We start from the raw sequence: 18,060 nt of genomic DNA, 5'->3' as shown, positions 1-18,060 counted from the left end.
GGCCCCGGCCGGCTCCGCGGGGCGCGACGTGGCGGCCGCGGCGGGCGGCCCGCTGCACACGCCCTTGATCCCTCCCGTCTCCTCCCCTTCTCCTGCGAGCCGCGGTGAGCGAGCCCCGTGAGGCGGCCGGGAGCCCGCGCCGCCTCCCCGCAGCGCGATGACTTCGGAAAGCGGCTCCTTCGTGAAGGGGCTGGTGCTGGGCGGCCTCTTCTGCGCCCTGGTGACGCTGCTGGGGCACGTGCGGCTGGGCGCCGGCCCGCGGCCCCACGAGCACCACCACCTGCAGGCGCCCAACAGGGAGGACGTGCTGAACCTGTCGGAGGGCGAGCGCGCCCAGCTCGGCCGCACCCTGCGCGTCTACTGCCTCATCCTGGTGCGGCCCAAGGACCTGGGACACTGGGCGGCCGTGAAGGAGACGTGGAGCAAGCACTGCGACCAGGCCGACTTCTTCAGCTCCGAGAAGGTGAAGGTGTTCGACTCCATCGTCCTCGACGCCAACGACATGTGGCTGATGATGAGGAAAGCTTATAAAATAACTTACGAGCGCTATAAAAATGAGTTCAACTGGTTCTTCCTTGCGCACCCAACAACATTTGCCATTATTGAAAATCTCAAGTATTTCTTGCTGAAAAAAGACCCCTCACAGCCCTTTTATATAGGTCACACCGTGAAGTCTGGTGACCTTGAGTACGTGGATGGCGATGGAGGAATCGTCCTAAGCATCGAATCACTGAGACGGCTTTCCACCGTTTTTGAGGACACCGACAAGTGCCCAGAGCAGGGCGGTATGATCTGGAAACTTTCCGAGGACAAGCAGCTCGCCGTCTGCCTCAAGTACATGGGAGTGTTTGCCGAAAACGCGGAGGACTCGGAAGGAAAGGACGTCTTCAACACCAAGTCGGTGGGCGCGCTCATCAAGGAGGCCATGGCCAGCCAGCCGCAGCAGGTGGTCGAGGGCTGCTGCTCGGACATGGCCGTCACCTTCAGCGGCCTGGCCCCCAACCACATGCACGTCATGATGTACGGCGTGTACCGCCTGCGGCCCTACGGCCACACGTACAATGACGCGCTCGTCTTCCTGCCGCCTCCGGGCTCGGACAACGACTGAGGCTCCCCGCAAAGACTTTGCCATGAAGGGCAGCCCTTCTTGGGACGTGCAGCGGGACAGACCGTCGTGTTTTGTATCATGGTACTGGTGAACACTTTTGCACAGTGGTTTGGTAAAGCTTTTCATTTTAAAAGCGGAAAGGAGAACTTTTTTCTAAGTCTTTTATACAGAAATGTTTCTGGCTTTTGACGGTGCTGGACTGAAACGATGAAGGAGGTGTTAATGTTTGTGATAAAGGAAATTAAATTTATAGGGGGGGTGTTTGTATATGTAAATATTTATTAATGAAAACTCAACCAGAGCTTAGTCTACTGTTACAGATATATTTTTGCAAAGTTTTCCTCCTTTGGATTCTTTCAGTCTTTATATCTTTCTAAACTGTACCAATAAAACTGACTACAGATTTGTTATCAGGCATTTACTTTAAGCTATTTCCATTGCTTTAAGGTAAATATTCTTCACAAAGAATAGCCTCGTGTTCTTAAGAATTGAATAGCAGCAAAAGAATTAACTTAGTATGCACTACATCATATCTGCTCACAGGGGGACCACAACCAAGGGCACATAGAGATAGGAAATTTTATCTAGCTATATAGCATATATATAGTTTTAAGAAAGTATATCAAGCGCCATTTACTGCAACCCAGACATCCCAGTTTTAGTTGTAAAATCAAGCTATGCAACCTGTTCAGGGAGCATGATGAGAAGCCATTTCATCTTCTTCCCCTTAGGCACTGAAACCTACAGTGCTGAAATTGTGGCTTGTCCAACATTACTTGATGCTGTCTTAACACGCAATTAAAAAAGGTTCCCTCTCTGAAATGCTTTAAGCTTACAACCTGCCCTCAAAAAAAAAAAAAAAAGCACTAGTGCTAATATGCTTCTATTTATCTGTAAGTGAAGGAGGGAGAAGTACTTATATTGAGAGGAAAAAAACTGTGTCTACTGATGGAAAAATTTCTCAAGAAAAATCTCATGGCCTCGTCTCTACACTCTGTAGTTTGAGCTACACTGTGCGCAGGCTCCTCTCACCTTATGTGCAATTTTTAACGAAAGAGCAGGAAGCAAGCAGGGTTCTAGAACAACCCTAACAGACTTTCTAAAGTGACCTTTGGACTTTCATTCTTAAGTGGCCAAAAGAAAGATAAACAAAATCAAATTAACATTAACAGGGCTAGATAGCCTGTTAACACAGGAGTAGTTGTTCATCGTAAGTTATGCTTGATATAAAAGCATATTACAATTAAGGTCTATTAGATTTTTCTCATGCTAGTGGTGCTGGTAGTACTACAAGGAAGAAGCTGATAAGCTGCCAATGCAAGTGTAGAATACAGATGTATTTACAGATATTTTCAACACCAAGAAGCAACGTACGCTTGCACTCTCAGCCTTTCTTTTCAAGTGATTCAAAACAGATTCAAAACACAAGAAAGCAACAGGGAAAACTCTAGACTTTTTTTTTTTTCCCCTAAGGAAGTAAATGCATTGGAAATTGCAATGAAAGTTTTCGATAAGTTACCACTGTAAGTGGCAATGAACAACACATCAATTACTCCATTCAAAATTCAGCTAGATAAGCTAGACATTTCAAAATTTAACTACAGTCCTGAAACTGTAAACTACTTCTAGGAGCATTCCAGGCACTGCTGCTACTACAGAATCCCTAGAACAGCCAGGGCGATACAGATACCAGCTTACAACACCTTTAGCAGACCATTTGTGATACCTCCTCCTATCCTCAGCTGCAGGAAAACACAGTTGTGAACCGGCTGCTTCAGACCTGATGAGAACGCCACTCATCTCAATGGGGACAGAGCCTTCATTTTGTACGGGAAAGGTAAAGACAACTGCTCAGACCCCCAAGCAAGCTACTGTGCCGATTCCCCACTGTGCTAGCAAGGAACACATTGATAGCAGCCTTTAAACTGCAGCTCCATGCTCACCAGCGTTCCACAGGGAAGGTCTGGCTGAACTCCCTTTTCCTGGGACACTACTGTAACAACCAGTTTTTGTATTCTCACACTAGTGAACAGCTATATACTCTTATTTTCTGTTAAGATGTTGTAAATAATCTTTGCAGGAATTAAAGAAAAAAGGCACATATAAGAATACATCACATCTCCCCTGTTGTAACTTTAGGACCAGACTGAGCAGATCTCTCACTGGGTTCTGCAGTGGTCACAGCGCAAGGAAATAAAACATGCAGTATAGCCCTAAGACAAGGCACTACATGCACAGTGCAGCCTGTCATTAATAAAACACAGGTGTTAGAACAGAGGCTTGAAATATTAATAAATGCTTCCAGAGACAGAGTGATGAGTGGTAGACCTTAAAGTTTCCTTACTTTATTAAACAATTCCAGGGCACAAGCTGTTTTCCACACACACAGCTCTGGGTCTGCAGTCACTGAACAGAGGTGGGGACACTGTGTCTGGACAAGCACAGTGCTCTTCAGCGAGTGCTGCAGCCACACGTGTGCAGGGCAGCCAGCACAAACAGACCCCTCTTCTGCAGCTCCATCTGGAGAAGGAACTCCCGGCTACCCCAACAACCATACTTTAATATCATGCCTTTGTTATGCAGTGGGTCTGTTTCTGCTCCTAAAATAAGGAGGCAAATAGGGAGTAGAGCATCAGGCACCGACTGGCACATATTCCGTTTGGAGCATGTCCACCATTACTATGAATTCCACTGTAAAGAGAGGGATATCAGTGTTGGCAGGTAGAAACTCAAACATAAAAGTTCCTTAGATATGAGATAGCTAAAAAGAATTTATAGTTCAAAAACCTAACTGAAGTTCATTAATCCTATGCCGATAGATGCATCTTAAAAAGAGAAAATTCTGAAGTAAAAAACTCAAGTTAATGCTGTTAATAAATTAGATTAAAAATAACTGTTTAAAAAAAGTTTCCATTTTCAGTAAACAGGTAGACTAAAGAGATGTTATTTAGAAGCAAAAAACCCTAAAGTGTCAGTTGTATACACTGTATTAATTATATTTCATAAATGCTTTATATTACTCTGTTAGAAGAGCATAAAATGTAAACATTTCTTGGCTTTCTCCTCGTTAGTTTGAAACATTCTACTCACAGTCTATGCATGATCTTTGTCAGGTATCTTCTATGACTGAAGACTTGGGTTTAGCACAAAACAATTAAGAACTATAACAAAAAACCTAGAAAACTATTGTAGCCTAACAGTACTTTCGCATTCACTTGATTTATTTAGCATAGCCACAGAACAAGTAATTTGTACATTCAGTCACATTAAAAACAAAAGGAATTACAAAGCAGTCCACATTTAATCTAAGTGCATTCCTTTGGAGTAACACAGTTCCTTTTGCTTCACTTGTATGTCTTCATATGCCAAAGGCCATCATTTAAATAATGGATATTTTCAATACCAATCCCTTTGTTAACCTTCTCACTGTAAGACAAGGTATAAAAGTATTAGTCAGCAGGTTAAACATTAAAGCAGTAAAAGACAACAAGTGGCAATATGGTATTTATCATTGAACAGGCAGAATCTATCACCATAAGGTGGAGAAGAAACAACATTTGTTGTTACACATAACCACACTGCTGTATGATAAGGCGACATTTCCTTCCAGGCTGACAGCAACCACTGCACACCAGTGGTTTCATATTACCAGTATTTTTTAACTGGTTCTTTGTTCCTCTCACAAACCTGCTGCTGCTTTGTTAACAGTCTATCAAATCAGTCCAGCAGTTGTGAGTGCCCCTCCTTCCTGCACACAAGGAGGTGGGACACCAAGCAACGCTGGCATGCACAATGTGACCAGTTGCGGCTCCAGCTGTGCCACTGACGCAAGGAACACCGGCCATCTGCTTTGCTGCTCCTTGCAGGACATCTGGCTGCTTCCCAGAGAACTGCAAGTGCTAGCTTTACACACTAAGGACTTGCTGCATGCTACAGCAGTTGGAGATTATCCCTCTACAACTTTTGAGTCGTATCAGCAGGGAAATACCATCTGCTGTAGCTCCACCCAACCTGCACTCATCTTTTCTCCATCTGACTATTGCATGGGAGTCTAGCTTCCTCACAATAAGCAAGACCTTCTGGAGCTGAGAAGAGGCTTGATTCCCCTGCAGAATGTAATTTATTGCACTCACGCTAGAACATGCCATTACCCTGACAACTCACCCGAAAGTAAACAGGAGGAAAAAAGGCTTATTGGAAGTAATTAACATGATGTACTATACTCCAAACAACAGAAATCACACTATTTCAGCTTTTAGCTTTATAGCATTCTAACATTATTTTAACAGACTACACAGATAAATATCATTTCATTTATTTCTCCGTGCATTTTTTTTCTCCTTTCTATTACTGCTTCTCACAGGAACTGGATTTTAGATTATTAGATTGATGAATCTGAACACGGGATTAGGATTAGAGATATTCCAGGTTGAGCAGGCCGCACATGTCAGGACAAGTAGCTATTCTGAGCCTCCTGAAGAGGCTACAAGCATCCCGAGGACTGCACGAGCTCCTCAGCATGTGAAGCAGGCCCAAATCTGTGTGACCGCTGTGCCACTCTGCCCTCGTCCTCACTAACGCTCTCCGGCTCTGCCCTTTGCACCCCTTAGCACCTATGACAGGGCAGTGACCCCAGGCACATGGCCCACCTGAGAATTATCCTCAAGAAAAGAGTGACTTGTTTTCATCCCAGTCACCTTTCTCACATGCTGCAAGGGGCTGGAACCAAGCAGGCCAGACCTGCTGGGGGCAACTTGCATCTTACTGCTACAAGTCATTGAACTTTAAAAAAAAAAATCAGAAAAGAATTTAACTTAGTCCTGTTAACGTAGCATTTTGAATGCTAAGGACAATTACCATTCACTGCCTTCTAATTAACATCCTCCTGGTCTTCTCCAGTAATTTTCACTTGATGTTTATCCCTCGCATGGACACTTCACAAGAAGCTTGGCTAAGATATGCATGTCAGGCAGGAATGCTGCATGTGGGAACCAGGCGAAGACAGACAGAAGGTCACAGAGAAAAGCCTGGCTGGTCAACCAAGAGCCAGCAGGACTTTAATCTCTGCTATCCCTGCAAACAAATGCACTTCAGTGTTTTCGGCCCCTCAATTCAAATGATATCTCTTGCTCAGTGCAGCTAGCAAGTACTCCATGTAGCTCCATTATTGTTCAATTGCTAAACAATTCTTTGGTCAGCAAGATCTTTGAGAAAATATGATCAGCGAGGCAGAAATATTAACATTCAAAGGTATTGCTGATGTTGTATGTTTAAAAATCAATATTCACATAAAAAAGCTTTGGTAGATAAATAAGTAGGGAAGATATTCTCTCTTTTCTTCTCTAGATTTAATATTAATCAACAGAATGAAGGTCTAAATAAATTCTGTATTTGAAAGAAATGTGCTGCAACAGAGATTCAGAAACCTTGGCAGTGGTGCTTCTACTCCAAACTAACGTAGGAATTATGACACAGGACAGATTATATTTCAATTTTTAAAAGACTTACATGTCCTCAGCTGACATCTTCATTACTCCCACACATAATGCATGTTGCTTTCCCTCTGCCATTATTGCCTACAAATCACTGCTAAGGAAAACAGATTTAACTATTTCTGAAAAATAAAAGCAATAACATTAGAGAAAAATTACTTCTCAAAAAAGTATGAAAAGGCCTAATAGAACTTTGACCTTTTAATAACTCTAGAGCACTGGCTTTTAGGGATAAGCAAAATAACATGCTGTATTGAGCATGCGAAAAATCAAGCAGAGAACACAGAACGACGTCAAACAGCAATTACCTTAAAAAAAGTGTGTATGTATGTATATATATGTGTGTGTGCACGTGTGTGTGTAGTTATATATATTTATATACATATATATATGTATATATCCAGCACTATACTTGATTTCTTTGTGCCAGACAAGGAGATGATAGTCTCTCCCTTTCAGAACGGGGTTATAACTACAGAGAGGTCTATTTTTAGACCCCAGAGTACAAAGGAATAGCAAAAAAATACCCAGAAAAGTGTTGAAATCAGACGCGTCTTTTGTAAAGCTCAACAACATGAGATGCTAACTGCTAATCCTTCCCTACAGCATCTGACTAACAACAAAAGCAGCAGAGTTTGGGATTATCAGGGATGCTTTTGCTCGTGGTTCCTTTCTCAGTAAGATAATAGGCAGGAGTGAATTAGAACACACAAGTTCATCAGATGCGTGGAGCAAAGTCCTGACTACAGCAAAGTTTGCCACAAACCTCTCTTCACATTCAGTCAGAACAGGACCAAGTTCTTCTACAACTGTAGAGGTAAAAGACTAAGGGAGGAGTGCACAGATTCCACTGTACCTCATTTCTTTGCACAATTCTGCATAAATTCATAAATGGCCTCCACCTACCCACTAGTGGGTGAAGCAGGAACAGTTATTGTGGGTTTGGAACACCACAGTAAGTGGAAAGAATTAATAACAAAGTTACTTGCCAAAGTAACGTTACATTATCTGCATGTCTTTTCAGGCTATTAGTTATTCTGTGAAATACTGCTACAACTCAGGGTAACTTGCATTATCCTCAGTTGAGAAAACACAAAGACATTCACTCATCTCGCAGCAAGCAGCAATTCATCCTTAAAGGATACAACAACTGTATCAATGGCAGCAGGGTAAAGTTTTGCTCCAGGAGATGTCAGGCCAGGGCACATGATATTTGCTCCACTTAGTACAAATTTAATTGCTCCTTTATCGACCTGCTGATGTGGTAGAATAAATGGATCTAGGAGGGGAAAAACACAGCGTTACAATGAGTATGTTACAACTAATATGACAATATGAACATTTCTTGACCAAGTCAGACTGGAAGGGGTAGACGGATAGAGTGAGGAGTTTGAGAAGCAGCTACAGAGCTCCTGGGCATAGTACTGTCCCCAAAGGACAGGACTTCTGTTTTCACCATTCACGTCTTTTTTCCTCAGAACCAAAGATCAATCAAAAAACTAAGCCTCCTGCAAACATCTGGGGCCTCTACGCAGAGCAACAATTTCAACAACGTTCTACAAATTAAAACAAGCACTTAAGTGCCCACATGCAAGGAGTCTTGAATACCCAAAAATACAGGTAATAACCTCTTAAAAATATAATTTTAAGCTTTTAAGACAGAAAAGGCAAAAGACATAACTTTTCAAGGCTGACTGTCAGCGCTCACAGCTATTCCTCAAGTGTACACAACTGCTTGAATTGTGCAAAACAGCTTTCAAATATGGAGATTGAGTACCATCTTTAGCAACACCAGAGCTCATGAGAACCACAGCAACACCGTCAAGAACGGCAGCAAGTTTTAACAGGTTAAAACCATGCAGCATAAATTCTTGAAGGAGAAGCATAATAACAAGACACACACTAATGATTAAGCAATGTTTTCGTAGAAAGAACCTACTAGCATTTGAAGACAACAAAAGACAAAAAAAAGAGAGAGAGAGGGATTAAAGGAACATTGCAAGAATAAAAATATACAGCATGGGGCAAGAGTCCTAATAACAAGAAATTTAGACTCAGGTCTTAGGGAAAGCTCTCCCCCGAATTTATAGCACTTTGTGCAATTTAATTCTTAAAAAGTTTGGGTTGATTAACATCTTGCATTACAATAAATTCTGGACAAAGCAAAACATACAGGGAGCTGAAATATCAAAGCAATACAGTACATCATCTAATCGCAAATTTACCCTTAAGATCTATTCTGGAAACTATATATGCATGTAAGAAAATTCTTATGAATCCAATAATACAGAAGTCCTACTGATTCATCCAGTATCCCCTTTCACCCTCCTCCCAGAGCTGTCCTCACAAAACTTACATTTGTGGAGTAGCCTTAGTGTTGGGTAAAAAATCCCTTCTCTCTGCCTGAAGAACAGCAACTCCCCATTCACAGTGAGGATTTCTATATGTTCATGACTGCAAACAAACCAAAAAAAAAAAGTTATTTGAAGAACTAATTAACTTTTTAATATTTTAACTGTTTCAGTTCATTCCATCTGGTCTGTCTTAGCATCTAGGAGTTAAGACAGTAAACTGATAGGAAAGAATGGAACAAAAAATTATCCTGTAGTATGCCGTATTCTTCAACATTTGCCTCCTGCACATTTTCTTCTCATAAAAAAAGATATGCAGAAAAACATCCAGCAATTTTCTGTTTTCCACATCCTTCCCAATTCCATACAAGAGTAATATAAGAGCAAAAATACATATATACACACACAGACTACCCAAGATTTCAAAAAATGAAATCACATAATCACATTAAAAAAAAAAAAAATCTATTCATATATAAAAGCCTAAGGTTAGTGAAAAATAATGCTAGCAGAGGCTATCCAAATAAGGTTGAGCTTTTGTAGCCATAAAGCTGAAAGCTTCTTCCCTTGAAAGATTGATTGCTGAAGAACCCCCAAATGTGTTGTAGATGGGCTGACTACAAAGTGAAATTTTTGCTTCCTGCAAATGTCCTCCTAACAAAAAAAGCATAAACATGTGCTTTTATGGTTTGGTCATAATATGCACTGTTATAAGAAATAATACACACTTCTCAAAAATATTCAATTAATCTACTATAAAAACGAGTACACAGACAAAGCAATCTAAATACCTTAAAAGCATAAATTGAGATGAAAAAGTAAACAAAAAACAACAACAAAACAACTTACCATCTTACTATTTTGACAGGGTCCTTCTTTGGCATAATCTGGTTTAGCCATGGTTCAATAACAGGAAACTGATCTATGAGCTGATTCTTAATACCTTTAATAACCGATGTCTTCAGCTGGATGCAGTTTGATACATTCTCCTTTTCGTCAAATCTGTTAAAACAGAGAAAGTATTTTAAAAAAGAGGGAGGGGAAAGAAAAAAGAAGAAAAAGCAGAATTTGCTGCCAAGAGAGGCCACTCCTGGGCTGCGCATTAAGGAACGCGGGCAAGCTGCCTGCAGGGTGTTACTGCTGCCCAACCTCCGGGCCCAGGGGCTGTTCAGGGAGCTTAAATGTGGCCCCTGCAACACTGGGCTGGGGAGGGGGGGGCAGATACACTTCTCTAGCGGCCTAGTTTTACCTCAAAACTTGGCGCACACCCATAACAGAGCCTTTACTGCTCCTAATGTCACTTAACGGTCCCCATTCGAATGAATTAATAAGTAAATGGAAAAAAAAAAAAACAGGAATAAAGCCACAGGGACAGGAGCAGCGCCACGGGTGCCAGCGGAGGCGCCGAGCCGGAGCAGTGGACCTGGGACGGCGGCGGGGCCCGGGCCTGGGCACGGGGGGCGGGGCCCGGTCGGGGCGGCGGGCCCGAGCTCCCGCACTCACTTCTTGAACATCCTGGGGGCGGCGGGGGCCGGGCGGGCGGCGCGGGCGGCGGCTCCTCGCACGAGGCTCCCGTCCCGGCCCTGCCCTCCGCGCCAGCCGGAAGCGCCGCGCGCTTTACGGCCCGTCGCGCGCTCACGGCGCGCGCAGCCTCCGGCGGGAACTCCATCTCCCGGCAGCCCGCGCGGCGCCCCGCGCATGCGCGCTGGCCCCTCCCTCGCCACGCGCCCAACGGTCGCCCCCTGGTGCCGCGTGAGGTAACGGCCGCGCCGAGCGGTCCCGCTGGAAACGCGGCGCCACAACGGCGTCGCAACACGGGCTTTCATAGGGGATGACACACAAAGGCTCAGGAAAACTGGGATTAAAAGTTTGAGAAATTCACCCCAGACAGCCCGGCACCCTGCAGTCTCCTGCATTTATCTATGTTCTTCTAACCAGAAAAGCCTGTCTGCATAGTTTTAGCTATGACACAACTGCTTTAAACCTCAGCAGGCACCAATGGGTATCAGAGGGAAATATTTTATAGTGATTTCTCATTGCTGGTCCGTGCAATGTTAAAACATTCGCATTGACCAGCAAGCTGCACAGTTCAGATAACCACACAGAGGCTTGTGTGAAAGGGCAATATAATCCGAGCTACATCCCCACCAAAATAAGATCTGTTCCTGCGCTGAACATCAGTGCTTATTTTCTACCTAAACTTTCAGTCAGTTACACTAGGCCAGAAGATTCTTCAAAGGAAATAATAAAAATCATTTCTTTCCTGACCCATACACACACTCGATTTTACTCACAGTTTGCAAAAATTATCTTATGCCACAGCAGGTTACATCTAACTTGGGCTGCCAACACATTGCTCTCCTCACGACAGCATCTTCTCACACTAAACTAGTTGAACGACCTGATTTACCCCAAAACTACAATTAGTTTTTCATAATTAGTGGGTTGCCCCTCAAATAGGAGGCTAGAGCAGCCAGGGGAGCAGGGTCAGAGCGCTCCACCTCTCCTGCAAAGGACAGGGAACCCACGAGCAGGGCTGCAGCAGAGGCTCTGTAGAGAGCAGCATGCAACCTGTCTTCAAGACCAGCATCGTCCTATTGAGAAATTCACGTTTGAAAGTATAATCATTTTTTAAAGTATCTTTTTATTTTCCACAGAAGGAATCTCAGACGTGCCACTTTAAACATGCTTCAGACTTCTAACATTGCACTACATGTGCCTTTTCTGTTTTGCTCCTCGGAGGCACCTGTGAGCCGAGTTTTCTCCAGCTGCCCTATGCGATGCTGCGTGTCCCGGTCATGCAGAACGCGCTTCACATCTTCCCTCTTAACTCAGTGGTGCGGGAGAAGGAGATTTAGGAGCTGCTTGGCTGAAATCCTGGAGCTTGCAGGACTGTTCGGAGATCAGATCTCGGCATTAGAGTCCTGAATTCTGTGTTTCTGCCCTTCAGGATAAGCTCAGATACTTTTTCTCGCAAAAGAGGGCCAAGAGGTCATTTCTGCCCCTAAAAGCCTCTGAGTGCATTTTCAGCAGCAGCCGATGCTGGGAAGAGGAGCCTGGTTAGCAGCAGCAGAAGGTTGTGTAATTGCCTGGTTTTGTGGTTCATCATAGTTTTGCATGGGTGGGCACTGTGGTGTGAACCTACTTTCAGTTCCATTGATGTTCTTGATTGCAAAACTAAAGAAAAAAAAAAACAAGAGGCCCCCTTTTAAAGATGCTGATGACCACCTCCGAGACCGCTGCATTCTCTGTTAATAGTTATGTGGTGGCAGAGGGAATGGAGGAAAATCCACCTTCCTGCTTCAGATCCCGGCTGCCGTTGGGGTTGGTGGCACTGCATGCAGACACCTTTGCAGCCAGGGCCCTGGCTAACAGCAGCGAGCGCTTCGGGAGCAGATGTGAGGAGCAGTGTGTGTGAAAGCGCGAGACATGCTGTGGCAGCCGGTGATGATTAGCTTCAGCGACTCCGCTTGCTTCTTCAAGAATTTGTTTTTTGTTTTCTTTGGCAAATTTGCTGGCCAAGAACTCGGCAGGGACACAAGCGCTCTTTAGCAACTCATTAAGAGTGGGAAGCAATTGGAGCTCTGGGGAGGGCTGAGATCTGCAGGGAGAGGAACTAAATATACTGGGAGAGTCATTCCTTATTTTTCAACAGTGTGCACAGGCTGATGGAGCCCCTTGCATACCTTGAAGACCTGGTGTGGGAAGATACAGGCTCTGAATACCCTAGATCCTGCCCTGGAGAAGCCCTTTGCTCGCAATGTGTTTCCAGCAGGTTTCCATTAGAGAATCTCCTGAAGCAAGAGGAAGCAAGAGGTAAATCCACCGTTAGGTCCAACTCCCCGTAGGCTGTGTCTGCTACCTGAACTGAGAAGCTGGGAATTGCTCTGCTTTGTGGAGCAATTCTTGCACTTTGGGTGTGTTTCACTGAGGTTTGTGCCATCCAGTTCTGGGTACATTTGTAGCTCTGCTATTCCTGCAGCCTTGCTTCTAGTTACAACCTCTCCTGAAATAATAAACTCTTAAGATTAGAACTGGCATGGTGATGTTTTTCCAAATACTTGTATTTATATTCTGAATATATTTGGCTGTCTGGACCATTAGCTGTCCCAGCACTAGCAACCCTAATAAGGAGATGTCCCATTTTACCAGAGATGAAATTGAGACTGGTTGACTGACTTATGCAACACCACATGAGGACACAGACAGGAAGGGAAAGCCAGTGTCCTGCTTTGCAGATCTGCTTGTCAATAACTTGAATCCTTTTCACCTCTACGCATTGCAATGATCCAGGCAAAAAAAAATGCCCAGTCTTTCCATAAGCCAGCAAGAGGCTGCCAACTGCTAGTTTAACATGGGCTGTTTTCCTCCTCAGTGGGTCATCTCTCCACCTGGTGCCTGCAGGTCTGGATGGAGAAGGTTTAATGCATCCATCTGGGCACCTGATGGACGAGGGAGCATGATGCTGAGACTGGGAAGTGCTTTGAGTTAATTTTCCTTTCTCTCACGTAGCCATTTCCCACACAGTCCCCCCAGTTATGGTCATAAGGCTGAGAGCACTCAATATTTCTGTGGCTCAGCAAAGCGATGATACTTTCTTGAGTGCCTCGATTATATGTAATATAGGAAGGAGGAATATTCCTCTACCAAGGAAGTAGGTGGAGATCTGCCACCAGCCAAGAGAAGCTATGAAGTTGGGTGGTTCATTGGCAAAGCCTTAATCCCCAGGTTCTCCTGTCAGTTCCTGTGCTGTTGCCCAGCAGAGCAGAAGGGAGGTGACGTGGCCCTTCCTGAGGACCTCGGGGCTCCACGCTGAGAGCCCAAGCTTGCCAAGGAGCAGTCCCACGGCCGCAGTGCCACGATGCAACCCGTGTGCTGAGGCATCACTGCCCTCTGGGCGCGAGGTGCAAGCAACCGCAGAGCGCGCCCTGGGAAGTCGCTCTTCGTTTGCACCATCTCGCTGCGGCTTGGGGGCCCTCTCTGAAAACCGGCAGCAGTGCAAGAGGAACAGGAGGGTTTCATGCTCTAGATCTGCCCTCGAGCTGTGGCTCCTGGGGTGACGGTGCCTCTGCGAGCTCTGAGAAGTCCTGCACATCTGCCAGGGAGGCTGCTTCTACCTAGAAACAGCAGCAAATTTGTCCACAAGTTCAGAGGGTCTGCAGAATTTCATGCATATGATGTTCCTGGAAGGCCGGGAGGCATCCTGCCCACGCAGCAGGGAGAGCATGCACGGAGGCTGGAGACACCCTTCTCGGAAATGTCTCTCCTTATATAAAGGGCTTAGAGGGGTCATGGTGAGCCCTGTGCTGTGCAAAATTGCTCCCTTTGGCTCCTCGGAGGAGCCGGGGCAGGAATTGCTGTGTTCCCAGCCCCGAGCTGCTGTTGCGTCCCAGTGGCAGCTAGCAAGGTTCCCCCGGCCTCGTGGGGACACCCTGCATGGGGGGCGCTGCATAGCAATGAGGCTCTCGGACCTGTGGCAGGATGTGGTTTGGGTGCTCCCAAAGAGTGCGTGGGAGAGGATGCGCCGTGGTCCTCTCCTGCACAAGCCCCTTTCGCTCCTGAAATGCAGGCGACGGAGGAGCCTAGCGCGGGGAGACGCGGATGCAGACACAGGGCAGAGGCTGCGTGCGAAGCCCCGCGTGGCGCCGGGCAGCTCCGGGCAGAGCTGCTTTCCTGGGCACGCACTGCCTGGCGAAGGGCAGTGCTGCGCCAGGAGGCCGGAGAGCTGCCTCTGCACAGTCCTGAGCCCTGCGGTGAAAAGAAAAGCTCTCGCCCTGGAAAACACTGAGTTTGTGTCAGCCTGGCTACATACACACAGTTTTAGCTTTGTGCTCCCAGGGTTTTAGCTGCGTGGCACTGCCCTTGGCCATGTCCTCCCAGGGGACACATCAAACCCTGAAGGAAAGGCCGGCACAGAGCAGCGGCCACCGTCGCTGCCTCCCGGTGTGAGCCCAGGGCTGCTCCTATCTGGAGAATGCAATACCTCGTGCTGGTGCACCTGGTATGTAGGTGTCTACCCTCACCTGGCACCTCCCCAGGGGCTGCATGGGGGGCAGAACTTGTCCCCCAAGGCTGAGTTTGGTGTTTGGCATCGCGCTGCTACTGCCCTCCTCTGCCAAGGAGCCCCGTGGTGCCGAGGCCTGCGGCTCGGAGGCCGGAGGCTGCGCTGTGAGACTGTGTCTCTCTGGAGAGGGGCATTGGTGCAGAGCAGCCCACAAACCGTCTCCACGAGCTCCTCTGCTCTCCTTGTAGCTATGAGCTGCCTTGCTGAGGAGCAAGGGCCCTGGTGCATGGGATGCAGGAAGGGAGGGATGCAGGGAGGAAGGGAAGGGAGCCCGGGGAGTCAGTAGATGGCAGAGTTGGTTTAGCATCTGTTCCCTGCTGTGTCCCCAGGCAGCTAGCAGGGTTTTGGTGATGGATTGGTAGCAGGAGCCCCTTCCAGAGCTCAGGCCATTGCAGGTGGCTGAGGATGGAGCACCTGAGGCTGCTGCAAAGCAGCTGCACTGGGGCAAACGCTCAGCAAGGGCCGGGGTAGCGCGGCTCACGCCAGGCTCCTCGTGCTGCCTCTCCTCGCTGCACCAGCCATCCCCGACCAGCGCCTTGGTGAGCTCCGGGCAAGGGCATCATCCTGAGGGGCTGGGTGCAGATGGAGCCGGGTGGAGCTCTGCTGAGCTTATTGGAAAAGACGAGAGAAGAGCAACGTGCATGAGGATTGTTTGCAGAGGGGCAGTGTTGGGCTGGGAGATCCTCTAGCACTAGAGAGAAAGGCTGAGAGGGAATCTGTGGCTGACGTGGACTTTGCAGCGCCCAGTGTTTTGAACCTGCATCCTGGGCACAGACCATGGCTGGGAACTGGGCAGGGGCCTGGGCTGCAGGGCCTACAGCCAGGCTGAGCCAGCTCCATCCTGGATTTAAGCTGAGCCAAGCTTGGAAGTTACAAAGGATCTTTAAAGGTCCCTGCCTGCTGGGCAGGGATTTGCTTTATAGGCACCGGAATGGGGAGGATAGGTCTTGCTTCTGTGCGCTCCTTCTTTCCCATTTCACCTCTGCAATGAAGAGGCCTCTGTCCAGGGCCTTGCTGGAAGGAGGAGTCAGCTCCCGAATCCAAAGGGTTCCGAGGTGGCTGCAGCAGCGCCCGGCTCCGCTCGCCCTTGTTTTGCTCGGATCGGATGCAGAGCCGCGGCCACATTCGGGTGCAAGGGCGGGCGGGGAGGTGGAGGCGCCACCAGGACGGGACGGGACCCCCCCCCGCCACCGCGTCCCCCGCGCCGAGGGCGGCAGCACCCCAGCCTCACGCTATTTTTAGGGAGCCGGGAGCGCTGGGCGCAGCGAGCAGTTCCTGGTTGCGGTTTCACAGCCCCAGCGGCGCTCGGCGCTGGCGGGGGCAGGCGCCAAGCAGCGCAGCCCACGGGCGGCACCCCTCTGGGGACATCCATCCTCCGAGACATCCCTCCTTTCCCTGCTCTGCATCCAGCTGGATGCCCTGGGAACAGCCGGCTGGAGGATGGAGGGACAGAGACAGGGTGGGGGCAGAGGGACTGCTGCATCCTGACGCCACCTCTGGCAGCCTTTTCCTTCTGGCCCTCGGTGCTCCATGGGGTGGCAGAAAGGGACACGTGTCCCTCTGCACTCCTCAGCCCAGCCTGCACCCGACCTGGCCACCTTGGAGCCGGGGACGTTGCGGAGGCATCGTTTTCTCCTATTCTTGATGCTCTGGGCTCTGAAACCTTTCTCTAATTAATACCAGGTTAAAAGAAAAAAAGAGAGAGAACGGAAACTGCGCTGTAACCTTTCTGCGGATGCTGGTGATGTTTGCTGTGGGTTTCTGGCTAGATCTGTTCTCTCCTTCTATAGGCAAGCTTAATCCTGGAGACACTAGATATCTGTGGATGCAGGAGAGGGAAAACCGAAAGAAACTACACAACAAAACATGGAAAGCTCAATTTTTCCTTCTGACCATAGTCCTGTGCTGAAGGGACTAATTTAGATCTCACAGGTTCCCTTCCGAATGCCTCCCACGGCGCTGTAGGCAAGGGCCTTTTGTGACTCAGAATCAAATCTTCTTTCTGAGTGTATTGTTCTCAATACCCAAACTTCATTAATTGTCAAGAATGTGTAGGATAAGCACATTTGAAATAGCCAGTTCCAAAACCGCAGAGAGCGCCCAGAAAAAAATCACTCTCTTTTCATCAGCTTTCACCTTACAGCTCAGCAGGGCTGCGGCGTTCGCAGAGCACCGGTGCAGGCAACCGGATATTTTCTCGGTAAACAAAACCCTGCGGGCCGAGCGCAGCGGAGGCAACTTGCTGATCAGCGGAAATACCACAATTAGGTCAGTAGGAATGCAAGCGATGGATCACATTTTCCCATCGTCTCACCCGGCGGTTTGCTGGCTGTAGGAACCGTGCGGCTTGGGGCTCACGGGTAGATGGAGAGCCGTGGCGGGAGCTCCGAGCCCTCCGAACGTAGCCGTAACCTGTCGGTTTCCTGGGCCTGGGCTCACGCTGAGCAGCCCTCACCTTCCCTGCAAAACATCACCCGGGCAGGCACTTTGCTCCAGCCTCTCCTCATCTTGCCATTGCCAGCGTCTCTGCCAACCACATCCCTCTCTGCCCAGGGACGTGCCCCTCTGCTCTGCTCCCACTGGTGTCTACAGCAGCCACACAACCCAGGAGCAGCAAGCACAGCGTTGCCTGGAGCCGCCGTCGGCCTTGTTGCAGACTGTGGGGACACGAGGTGACTCTGTGGGCAGACAGGGCCACCAGAACACGCTCCCTGGGCCACGCGGTAGCTCAAGAGCCAGCCACGCAGCAGCCCCTGCTCTCTCCCCGTGGGCTCTCTGCTGCCGGATGACCAAGGGAGCTCCCAAGGGAGCTGCCCTCCCCGCCCTGACGTGGCCCTGCCAGGATCCCCCGTGTCATATTTTCCACCCGCTCCTGTTCGTCAGGGCGCTAATGACGAGCGAGTCCCAGTTTCCTCGTTGCAGAACGCGCTCACCAGCCCTCCTGGCTTCGGGCACCCCGAACGGGAGCCTTTCCCGGGCACCACATCAAACTCGCCGGCCCCTGCGGGTGGGAGCCCCCACTCCGGCCTCCCCGGCAAGGTGCAT

At 48.1% G+C, this 18,060-nt stretch overlaps 2 protein-coding genes across 3 annotated transcripts; one reads left to right on the top strand and one right to left on the bottom strand.

The window, feature by feature from the left end:
* The first annotated feature begins 157 nt into the window (after window positions 1-157).
* C1GALT1C1 (C1GALT1 specific chaperone 1) lies at window positions 158-1,467 on the top strand. Its single transcript, XM_026035946.1, has one exon. It carries the CDS (start codon window positions 158-160, stop codon window positions 1,106-1,108), a length of 951 nt encoding a protein of 316 aa, XP_025891731.1. The 3' UTR covers window positions 1,109-1,467.
* A 1,918-nt stretch (window positions 1,468-3,385) lies between these two features.
* MCTS1 (MCTS1, re-initiation and release factor) lies at window positions 3,386-10,501 on the bottom strand. Of its 2 annotated transcripts, none has more exons than XM_026035949.1 (6): window positions 10,455-10,501; window positions 9,801-9,953; window positions 8,957-9,054; window positions 7,746-7,879; window positions 6,617-6,684; window positions 3,386-4,534 (listed from the first exon to the last, which is right to left on the bottom strand). In XM_026035949.1, exons 1-6 carry the CDS (start codon window positions 10,463-10,465, stop codon window positions 4,453-4,455), a joined length of 546 nt encoding a protein of 181 aa, XP_025891734.1. In that variant the 5' UTR covers window positions 10,466-10,501; the 3' UTR covers window positions 3,386-4,452. The 2 variants fall into 2 exon arrangements, with proteins under 2 accessions (XP_025891734.1, XP_025891732.1); XM_026035947.1 differs by lacking the exon at window positions 10,455-10,501 and adding an exon at window positions 10,201-10,289.
* Between the last annotated feature and the right edge of the window lie 7,559 nt (window positions 10,502-18,060).

The sequence above is a fragment of the Nothoprocta perdicaria genome, unplaced genomic scaffold (assembly GCF_003342845.1).
Source record: "Nothoprocta perdicaria isolate Ctin4 unplaced genomic scaffold, notPer1 scaffold_17, whole genome shotgun sequence".
NCBI lineage: Eukaryota > Metazoa > Chordata > Aves > Tinamiformes > Tinamidae > Nothoprocta > Nothoprocta perdicaria.
This window is presented reverse-complemented; position numbering and strand designations above follow the sequence as displayed.